The 10943-nt window shown below is 53.1% G+C and overlaps 1 protein-coding gene across 1 annotated transcript; it reads right to left on the minus strand.

The window, feature by feature from the left end:
• Positions 1–348: 348 nt before the first annotated feature.
• Positions 349–6270, minus strand: LOC119939998 (cytochrome P450 11B2, mitochondrial). Its single transcript, XM_038760070.1, has 9 exons — positions 6005–6270; positions 4615–4770; positions 3041–3240; positions 2739–2942; positions 2484–2638; positions 1868–2043; positions 1561–1639; positions 1137–1325; positions 349–528 (listed from the first exon to the last, which is right to left on the minus strand). The coding sequence occupies exons 1-9, from the start codon at positions 6268–6270 to the stop codon at positions 349–351; spliced, it is 1605 nt and encodes a 534-aa protein (XP_038615998.1).
• Positions 6271–10943: the final 4673 nt, after the last annotated feature.

The following is a 10943-nucleotide window of genomic DNA, read 5'->3' on the forward strand; positions in this document are numbered from 1 at the left end:
AAGGGAAGAGGGAGAAGGAGATTCTTTGGTCTGAGGGATGAAACAGAGCCTTCTGGGGGGTGGGAGTCTTCAGTCAGTTACTGGGTTTGGAGTGCTCACGGAGGCAGGGGTGGCCACCTTCTCCAGGAAGCCTTCTCCAATTCTTTCCACCCCTCTCCAGCTCACCACACGGGACAGAAGGGGATTCACCGAAGCCCAGGAGCCATTCCCAGGCCCCTTCCCCCAGAAGGACTTTGGGCTGCTGTTCTGGAAGAGAGTGGGACCATACTGGGGGTGGGACTGAGACGGTGGTGGGGGCTGAGAGGAGCTGGGGATGGGGGCCTTGGGGGAGGGGTGTGAGAGTAAGAGTCAGGGGGAGGGATGGAAGGGAGCAAGGGCAGGAGTCAGTGAGGGAGGAGATGATGAAGGCAGGTCCGATTTGAGGGCGCGGAAGGTGAGGAGCGGGTGCGAGTGCGGCATGAGGATGAAGTGGTGCACAGTCTTGAGGTCCTCTCGGGACATCGTCTCCACCTGGAAGTTCTTCAGGATCTAGAACCAAGGTTCCTAGTTTGAATCCTGTCAGCCTCTCCTTTCCCCTGTCCATCGGCCCCTCCGCTCCCCTGTCCGTCAGCCTCTCCGCTGGCCTGTCAGTCAGCCTCGCCACTCCACTTGCCCGTCAGTCAACCTCCCGGCTCTCCTGTCAATCAGCCTCCAGCCTCTCCTGTCAGTCACCTAGACTCCATCCAATGCCAGTCTCTCCCCCTTCCTAGGCTTCACCCCACCCTAGTCCCACCTCCTTCCTTTGCTCGGCCCTCTGCCCGGTCCTATTCCTTAATAATAATAATAATGGTAGCATTTATTAAGCGCTTACTGTGTGCAAAGCACTGTTCTAAGCGCCGGGGAGGTTACAAGGTGATCAGGTTGTCCCACGGGGGGCTCACAGTCTTCATCCCCATTTTACAGACGAGGGAACTGAGGCCCAGAGAAGTGAAGTGACTTGCTCGAAGTCACACAGCTGGAAATTGGCAGAGCCGGGATTTGAACCCCTGACCTAGGACTCCAAAGCCCTTCCCACCCCTTCCTATTCTGGGCCCTTCCTAGCCCTGCTGCTTTCCCAGGCTCCACACTTCATGGCCACCCCACCACCGGCTCCTCACGTGGCGCAGGAAGAGCACCATCTCCGACTCGGCGAACCGACGGCCGATGCACTGCCGTACTCCGAAGCCAAAGGGCAGGGAGCGGAAGTTGTTGTCCTTGCCCAGCCAGCGCCGTGGGTCGAAGCGCTCCGGGCAGGTGAACACCGCCGGGCTGCGGCCCATGGGGTACAGTGCCACGTTGCACAGCGTCTGTGGGGAGGTGGGAGAGGTCTGTGTGTGTTCACCTCCCTCTCTCTGCCCTCCTTGCGGGCCCAAGGAAGGGGACGAGGGTGCTCGGGGAGGGGCCGGGGAATGTGGGCTGGGAGTTCCCGGGAAAGGGGCAGGGGGTGGGAGGGTGAGGGGTTAAAACAGGGGAGGGGTTGGGAGGCCGCGGAGTTAGAACCGGGAAGTCGGACAGTGGCAGAGGCCTGGGATGGGGTCTCACTCCAGCTGGGATGTTGTAATTCTGAAGCACGGTGCTCTTGGACAGGTAACGCTGCAGCATGATGCCGACGGGATACAGCCTGGGGGGACGGGGCTGGCTGGTCACCCCCTGTCCCTCTCCCCCTCCCCGACATCCTCAGCTCTCCCCGAACCCCCAATCCCTCCCAAAGCAGCCCAGTTCCCACTCGAGACCCATCCCTCCAGGCTGTCTTCCCCTTTCCACTCCTTCGGCCTCAGCATCCCCTCCTCAGCACTGACCTCCCTTCCCCTGCAGCCCCCCCTCCCCCCCCAGCTCCCACCCTGCTTACCGCAGTATCTCCTTGATTGCCCCCCGGATGAGGGGGAGACCATTGATCAGCTCCGAGAGGTTGCCACTGGCTCCAATCCCAGCTCTCTCCACCGCCAGGACCTCCTCCCGGAGGGCTGCCTGCACCTCAGGGTTGCGGGCCAGCTCAAACAGCAGGAACAGCAGTGGATATGCCGTCTACAATGGGGGATGGGAGGGAGGGTATCAAGAGATGGAGCAAGGGGGTAGACCAAGAGGCGGGATGAGAGTGGGAGGGCTAGAGGGTCAGGGGTCGCAGCATCAGAGGCCACAAGGTCAGAAGCTCAGGATGGAGTCAGGAGTCCGGGGGGTTGGGGGGGGGGGGGTCAGAGGCGACAAGATCTGAACTCCAGGACAGGGGTCAGGAGGCCCAGGTGGGGTAAGGAGTCTCCTCCATTCTAGATGGTGAGCCCGTTGTGGGCAGCGATTGTCTCTCTTTGTTGCTGAATTGTATTTTCCAAATGCTTAGTACAGCGCTCTGCACACAGTAAGCTCAGTAAATATGATTGAATGAATAAAGAGGGGTCAGGCATCCAGGAGGGGATGCAGGGGGCCCGTCTGGCCAGAGGAGAAGGGAAAGGAAGGAAGGAGAGGCTGACCGTGTCCACGCTGCCAGCCGTGAGTTCCGTCATGTTGGCCTTGATGGACTCCAGCGAGAGGTCGGCCTTAATCAGCAGCTCGGCCATGATGCCCGTGTAGCGAAGTGGGCGGCCCAGGCAGAGCTCCTGGTAGATGTTCTGGATGCATTTATCGGCTGCGGCGGGAACGACGCGAGCAGGCACAGGTCACCCCGGGCCGGCCCTTTGCTCCCTCTACCCACGCCCGGCCCCAGGCCGCCCCCCGGCCCTGCCAACCGTGCTCAAAGATGTGGTCCCAGGAACGCAGGTGCTGCTCCCAGATGTGGGGGTAGATGAGGCGGGCCAGGCCAGGCGGCAGGTAGAGCAGGTGCAGTGTGGTCTCCAGCATTTTGTTTAGGGCCCTGATGAACTTCAGAGCCTCCGGCCGGGGATTTGATCCCAGCAGCCCCAGCCTCTCCCCATACAGGGCGAAGTTGCTCGCTGCGGGGGGAACGGGGGGCGGTCAACAGGGGCCTGTTGGCCCCGATGCCCGCCCCCTTCCCCGGCCTCCCCACCTCCCAGCCCCGGCTGGCCGTTACCCTCCGCAGTGAAACAGAAGAGGTCCTCCTTGACGGAGATGGTGGTGGTGCCGCGAGCGTTGTTCTGCAGCCGGCGCTGTAGTAATCGGCTGAAGTCCTGGGCCACGGTGTCCAGCAGGGGCAAGTACTGGCGCACCCCGGCCGGGGAGATGACGTCCTGGTTCAGCATCTTCCGGTTCAATCGCCAATCCTGGCCATTCCTGGGGGGGCCAGGGAGGAGCTCAGCCACAGGGAGCCTTATCTCCCCCAACACCAACACGCTCCTCAACCTGTCCATCCTCAGGCCAGGGCCCGTGTCCAGGGCCGGCTGCAGACGTGGCCCTCCCTGTGGCAGGGTAGAACTGGCCTGCACCCACCGTCCCAACTCCGTGGGACATCACACGCAACATCGTGCGGCGGTCCTTTCTGAGGGACCTTTCTTTTTCCTTCTTTTTTTCATGGCATTTGTAAAGTGCTTGCTGTGTGCCAGAAACTGTTCTAAGAGCTGGGGTAGATCCAAGCGAATCAGGTTGGCGCAGTCCATGTCTCACATGGGACTCCCAGTCTTAATCCCCATTTTATAGATGAGGTAACTGAGGCACAGAGAAGTGCAGTGACTTACCCAAGGTCACACAGCCGACAAGTGACAGAGCCAAGGGTTCTCCTGGGGGGATCCCCAACTGCCCCCCGTCCCTCCTCCAGAATATTGTGTCTCCCTCCTCCCAGGTCCCCACTTACATGGGGGCCTCTTCTGAGCCAGAAAGAGGGAGGCTGGACACTTCCAAATCGTTTAACCGTCCCTGGCCCCTCTCCTCCAGTGTGTGTGGGTGGATCTGGGTGTATGTGGGAATGGAAGAGCATATGTAATAATAATAATAATTGTGGTATTTATTAAGCACTTATTATGTTTCAAACACTGTACTAAGTGCTGGGGTAGAGACAGGACAGTCAGATCCCACATGAGGCTCACATTCTAAGTAGGAGAGAGCAAAGGTTTTGAATCCCCATTTTGCAAATGAGGGAACTGAGGCACAAAGAAGTGAGTTGCCCAAGGTCACAAAGCAGAATTCTCCCCCTTCTAGACTGTGAGCCCGTTGTTGGGTAGGGACCGTCTCTATTTGTTGCCAACTTGTACTTCCCAAGCGCTCAGTACAGTTCTCTGCACACAGTATGCGCTCAATACATACGATTGAATGAATGAAAGCAGAAAAGAGGCGGAGCCGTGATTAGAACCCGGGCCCTCTGGCTCCCAAGCCTGTGCTCTTTCCACTAGGCCATGGTGCTCCTCGAATGCGTGTGTGTTTCTGGAAACGTACGTGTGGTGTTCATAAGCGTATGTGGGTGCATAGACATGACCTCTCTCTGGCTTTCTCACTGAACTAAGTGCTAAGGGGGATCCAATAAAGCCGGTAGACACTACCCCTGCCCTCAGGGAGTTTACGTTCTCTCTCTCTCTCTGCATCTCTTTCCTGTCTCTGCCCAGCCAAGCCTCTCTTCTGGCATCTCTCTGTTTCTCTGTTTCATTCTGCGTCTTCCCTGGCTCCCATTCTGTCTCCGGCCCACGCTACCCACCCGCCTCGGTCCCAGCTGCTCACAGTAGGAAGAGTCCACATTTATGGTGGCGGATGTGCCTGTGGACCAGCCAGGGTGTGACTGCCATCCTGCGAGGCTGTGTGCCCTCCACCTGGAACAACTGTACAGCGTCTTCGGGCAGCATCACGTTCACTGAGGTCGTCTTGCCCAACTTCTCCCTACCCAGAGAGGGAAGGACATCACAGCGCTCAAACCACTCCGTCCTCCCTGCTGCCCCATTCCCGTGCCCTTCCCCATCCATTCGTACCAGCGCTTAGAACAGTGCTTTGCACATAGTAAGCGCTTAATAAATGCCATTATTATTATACACCTTCCCACAAACACACCCTCACACACACTGTCTCCCCTTCTAGACTGTAGAAGAACAGTGACGCTGTATTCTCCCAAGCAGTTAGTACAGCACTCTGCACACAGTAAATGCTCAAGAAACACGATTGAATGAGTTCATTCGTTCATTCAATCGTGTTTCTTGAGTGCTTACTGCGTGCAGAGCGCTGTAGTAAGCGCTTGGGAAGTACAAGTCGGCAACAGAGACGGTCCCAACGCAACGACGGGCTCACAGTCTAGAAGGGGGAGACAGACAACAAAACAAAACATGTAGACAGGTGTCAAAATCGTCAGAACAAATAGAATTAAAGCTATATGCACATCATTAACAAAAAAAAGAGTAGTAGATATGTACAAGTAAAATAAATAGAGTAATAAATCTGTACAGATATATTCAAGTGCTGTGGGGAGGGGAAGGAGGTAGGAAGGGGGATGGGGAGGAGGAGAGGAAAAAGGGGGCTCAGATCTAATTCTTTCCATTGCTTAGTAAAGCACTCTGCTTGCAGTAAGCACTTAATCAATGGTACTACCAGTAATAATAATAATAATGGTGGTATTTGTTAAGTGCTTACTACATGCCAAGCACTGTTCTAAGCGCTGGGGAGGATACAAGATTATCCCACTGTTGGGTAGGGACTGTCTCTATATGTTGCCAATTTGTACTTCCCAAGCGCTTAGTACAGTGCTCTGCACATAGTAAGCGCTCAATAAATACGATTGATGATGATCAGGTTGTCCCACGTGGGGCTCAGAGTCTTCATCCCCATTTTACAGATGAGGGAACTGAGGCTCAGAGAAGTGAAGTGACTTGCCCGAGGCCACACAGCTGCCAAGCGGCAGAGCCGGGATTAGAACCCATGACCTCTGACTCCAGAGCCCGGGCTCTCTCCACCGAGCCACGCTGCTTGCTTCGCAAGATCACACTCACTCACACCCACACATTCAAACACCTTCACACGCTGTCATACACAGTCACACAGCCCGCTCAGGGGGAGGAGGGAAGAGGGGCAGGGGAGACTTGGATTCAGGCCGGTTGGAGATTGGTTGGAGGAGGATGGCAGTTACCTGTAGATAGGCCCCAGCTGCTGGAAGAGCCGTTCCTGGGTGTAGTGCAAAGTCTCCAAGCTGTTGCTCTTCCACAGCCTCAGCACCTTTATCCAGCTGTTGCCAGGGCTATGAGGGATGGCGTCAAAGGGCAGGGCACCCGTCTGGGGGGCACCGGCCACCTCCCGGACGGTGCCTTCTTGCAGTATCTGCGTCGTCACTCCCCGCAGCAGAGCGGGGCTCCATCCAGCTCCGCCTCGCATGCTCCTCCTCAGCCCCTCCAGCATGACCCCGCTGGCCCTGGCCTTCCTTGGCTCCTTGGGCCTGCTCCCTGTGTTCCCGCCTCAGCCTCTGCGTTTCTCCCGGTTCCCACCTCCGTCACCGTCCGTACCCCGGTTCTTACCTCAGCCTCCTGGCTGCCCCAAGCAGGTCCCGCCTCAGCCCTCGTGTCTGTAACCCCAGTTCTGAGCTCGGCCCCCGGGGTCTTCCCCCCTCTCTCCCTGGTTCCTGACTCCGTCACTGCACGTGTCTTCGCGGATTTCACCTCAACTCCAGCATCCGGACCCCAGTTCTTTCCTCAGCTCCCTTGCCTGCCCTGCAAGTTTCCACCTGGACCCCTCGATCCCTTTGGTTTTTACCTCAGCCCCCGGGCTTTGCTCCCACAGTTCTTACCTCAACCCCCGTGCCACTCACCTGGGCTGCCACCTCAGCCCCCGAGTCCCTCCCCTTGGCTCCCTTGCCTGTGCCTTCTCTCTCATCCAAGCTCCCTCTCTAAATCTGGTGCCAGCCCTTTTATCTTGCTCCCCATCTTTCCTCCTCCCTCCAATGCGATAAGCCCAAGGATGGTGGCCCCAGAATGTCAGGGACATCGGTGTCGTCAGGCCCACGTCTGGATCATGACAACAGTAAAGGTCTGCCCATCAGCGACAGGAGATCCACAGCAATCCTTCAAGGGAGTCAGGGCCAAATCTGAAGGCACTGGCAGAAGCTGTCAGTAGTCTGATTCTGCACTCCTGACACAAAACCGGAAAAAGTGATGATGTGTGTGTGCGTTCATGTACTTTACTGCTTTAGGACATAGGCCTCTGTAGACAAAGGTAGGAGAAGACCCAATCCCTGGCCTCAAGCTGCTGACAGTCTGACAGAACAGGCAGGACAAAGGCAGAGCCTGTGTTATATTATTATAACTCAGTACTCTCCCAAGTGCTCGTCTGCTGTGTGACCTTGGGCAAGTCACTTGACTTCTCTTTGCCTCAGTTACCTTAACTGTAAAACAGGGATAAAGACTGTAAGCCCCATGTGGGATAGGGACTGTGTCCCAGCACCTAGTACAGTGCCTGGCATGTAGTAACGTCTTAACAAATGCCATAATAATAATTATTATTATTACAGTGCTCTGCATGCAGTAAGCGCTCAGTAAATGCAATTGACTGACTGTGTCTTCGCTGTTTCTCCTGTGTATGGGCACATGTATGTGTGAGTGGGTATCTGTACTGTTCCACTCCCATCAGGCACCCAAGGGCAGGGCATGTGTCTCCCTGAACTCTCGCTCTCTGAAACTCATTCTCTGCCCAGCTGAACAAATGCCAGCTGGGCGTTCTTCGTGACCTTTTCCTGGATATAAGAGGGGCAGGAAGGCCTCGGTTAAAGAGGGCCAGGTGTTTCACTCCCTTCCCCAATACACCTGTATATATGTTTGTACATATTTATTACTCTATTTATTTATTTATTTTACTTGTACATATCTATTCTATTTATTTTATTTTGTTGGTATGTTTGGTTTTGTTCCCTGCCTCTCCCTTTTAGACTGTGAGCCCACTGTTGGGTAGGGACTGTCTCTATATGTTGCCGACTTGTACTTCCCAAGCGCTTAGTACAGTGGTCTGCACACAGTAAGCGCTCAATAAATATGATTGATTGATTGATTAACTCAATCCTCCAGCCCAGATCCACAGGGCTTTCCTGCCACCCCGTCCCGGGGGCATTCAGAGAGTTTGGGGGAATCAGCCAACTCTCTTCTTTCTGGGTGGCGGTGGTGGTTGCGGGGAAGCCAAGATAGACCTTTAATGAGGAGGCCACACCCCACCCCTTCAAGCAGAGTGGCTCAGTGGAAAGAGCCCGGGCTTTGGAGTCAGAAGTCATGGGTTTAAATCCCAGCTCTGCCTATTGTCAGCTGTGTGACTTTGGGCAAGTCACTTAACTTCTCTGTGCCTCAGTTCCCTCATCTGTAAAATGGGGATTAAGACTGTAGCCTCCCTTGGGACAACCTGATCACCTTGTAACCTCGCCAGTGCTTAGAATAGTGCTTTGCACATAGTAAGCGCTTAATAAATGCCATCATCATTATTATTATTATTCACCGCCCAGCTGTTCACAGACACACAAGCGCGAACACATTTCTATCCAGAAGTTTGGTTGGCAGTGTCCAGCCTCCCTCTGCCTAGGCTCCTGCCATTGAATTCTGGGGCACCTGCACCTAGAAGTACCTGGCAAGGGGGTACAAATGCTCTATATGTTGCCAATTTGTACTTCCCAAGCGCTTAGTACAGTGCTCTGCACACAGTGAGCCCTCAATAAATACGATTGATGATGATGATGATGATGATGAATTGGTGGGGGGCGTTGGGGTCTCCAGGGTGCCGTATGGGATGGGGAGAGAGCTGGGGGAGTTGGACATAGCGAAAGATTGACTGCTGTTTTTTAATAGTATTTGTTAAGCAACTATTATGTGTCAAACACTGTTCTAAGCCCTAGAGTAGGTACAAGTCGGACACAGTCCCTGTCAATCAAACAATCAATCAATCAATCGTATTTATCGAGAGCTTACTGTGTGCAGAGCACTGTACTAAGCGCTTGGGAAGTACAAGCTGGCAACATATAGAAACAGTCCCTACCCAACAGTGGGCTCACAGTCTAGAAGGGGGAGACAGAGAACAAAACCAAACATACTAACAAAATAAAACAAATAGAATAGATAGGTACAAGTAAAATAAATAAATAAATAAGTGTCCTTCATGGGGCTCACACTCTAAGCACCTAGTCCAGTGCTCTGCACACAGGAAGCGCTCACCAAATACGACTGAATGAACGAACCGCTATTTAATCCCCAGTTTACAGTTGAGGCGACTGCGGCACAGAAAAATGACTTGCCCAAGGTCACACAGCAAGCAATCGGTGGAGTAGGGATTAAAACCCAGGTCCTCTGATTCCCAGATCCATACTCTTTCTACACAAGCAGTGTGGCTCAGTGGACAGAGCCAGGGCTTTGGAGTCAGAGGTCATGGGTTCAAATCCCCACTCTGCCAGCTGTCAGCTGTGTGACTTCGGGCAAGTCACTTCACTTCTCCGGGCCTCAGTGACCTCATCTGTAAAATGAGGATTAAGACTGTGAGCCCCCCGTGGGACAACCTGATCACCTTGTAACCTCCCCAGCGCTTTGAACAGTGCTTTGCACATAGTAAGCGCTTAATAAATGCCATTATTATTATTATTATTACTACTAGACCATGCTGCTTCTCTGGGCTGATGGCCACTGACCCTCATCCCAGATTCCAGACAGACCCACATAAGGTCACAAGCGTTACCCCGGGCATACGATGTAACGTGATGACATGACAAACCATTCTGCTGATGTCCCTCTTGAGTTATGTGAACGATTGCTCCAGAGTCCCCTGAGGAGGGAAGCCGGAAGCTGAATATAAACATTGTGGACATAAAAGTCATTGTGGAAAGGGAACTCTGTTGTACGCTCCCAAGAACTTAGTACAGTGCTGTATAGACAGTAAGCAAATGCTCAATAAATACCACTGACCGATTGATAAAGGCAACTGGGGCCCAATCCAGAGCAGGCAGGAGAAATTGAGCAAGTTCGTTCATTCGTTCAATCACATTTATTGAGCACTTACTGTGGGCAGAGCACTGTACTAAGGGCTTGGGAGAGTACAGTACAACAATAAACAGACATATTTGCCTTATTGGGAGGGGAATCTTCCGATCTGGAGTTTGCTTCTCACTCTCCCCTACTGAATCGGAACCAGAGAGGCTAGACGGAGTACAGGTACTATTACTACGCTTAGAACTGTGCTTCACACATAGTAAGCACTTAAGAAATACCATCATTTATTATTATTATTACTTGTAATGAAGGTTCAAATGTAAGGCAAAGCTATAAAAGGAAATCTTTCAGCAGGTGAGAAGCTGATGTGACCTGTCGATCCAAGGACTATATTTGGAGCTGAAAGGGTTACCAGGACGGCTTCCTCCAAAGACCCCATATTTCTATTTCCACCTTTTGATTTTTTTATGGCATCTGCTAAGCAATTACTTTGTGTCAAGCACTGCTTTAGGGACAAGTTCGGTTGCACACAGTCTTTGTTCCACATAGCTTTCACGGACTAAATCGGAGGGAGGAGGATTTAATCCCCATTTGGCGGATGAGGTAGATTTAAGCACAGAGAAGTTAAGTGACTTGCTCAAGGTCTCATAGCAGACAAATGGCAGAGCTGGGATTAGTAGGCAGGTCTTCCGACTCCCAGCCCTGTGCTCTTTCCACTCGGCCACACTGCTTCTCACGCTGACCGATCTTGTTTTCTAATTCACTCATTCATTCAATCATATTTACTGAGCACTTACTGTGTGCAGAGCACTGTACTAAGAGCTTGGAAAATACAACTCGGCAACAGATAGAGACAATTCCTACCCAACAACGGGCTCACAGCCTAGAAGGGGGAGACAGACAACAAAACAAAACAAGTAGACAGGCATCAATAGCATCATTCATTCAATCGTATTTATTGAGTGCTTACTGTGTGCAGAGCACTGGACTAAGCGCTTGGGAAGTACAAGTCGCAACATATAGAGACAGTCCCTACCGAACAACAGGCTCACAGTCTAGAAAGGGGAGACAGACAACAAAACATGTAGAAAGGTGTCAAAATCGTCAGAACAAATAGAATTAAAG

This window comes from Tachyglossus aculeatus, chromosome 18 (genome assembly GCF_015852505.1).
Source record: "Tachyglossus aculeatus isolate mTacAcu1 chromosome 18, mTacAcu1.pri, whole genome shotgun sequence".
NCBI classification, from domain to species: domain Eukaryota; kingdom Metazoa; phylum Chordata; class Mammalia; order Monotremata; family Tachyglossidae; genus Tachyglossus; species Tachyglossus aculeatus.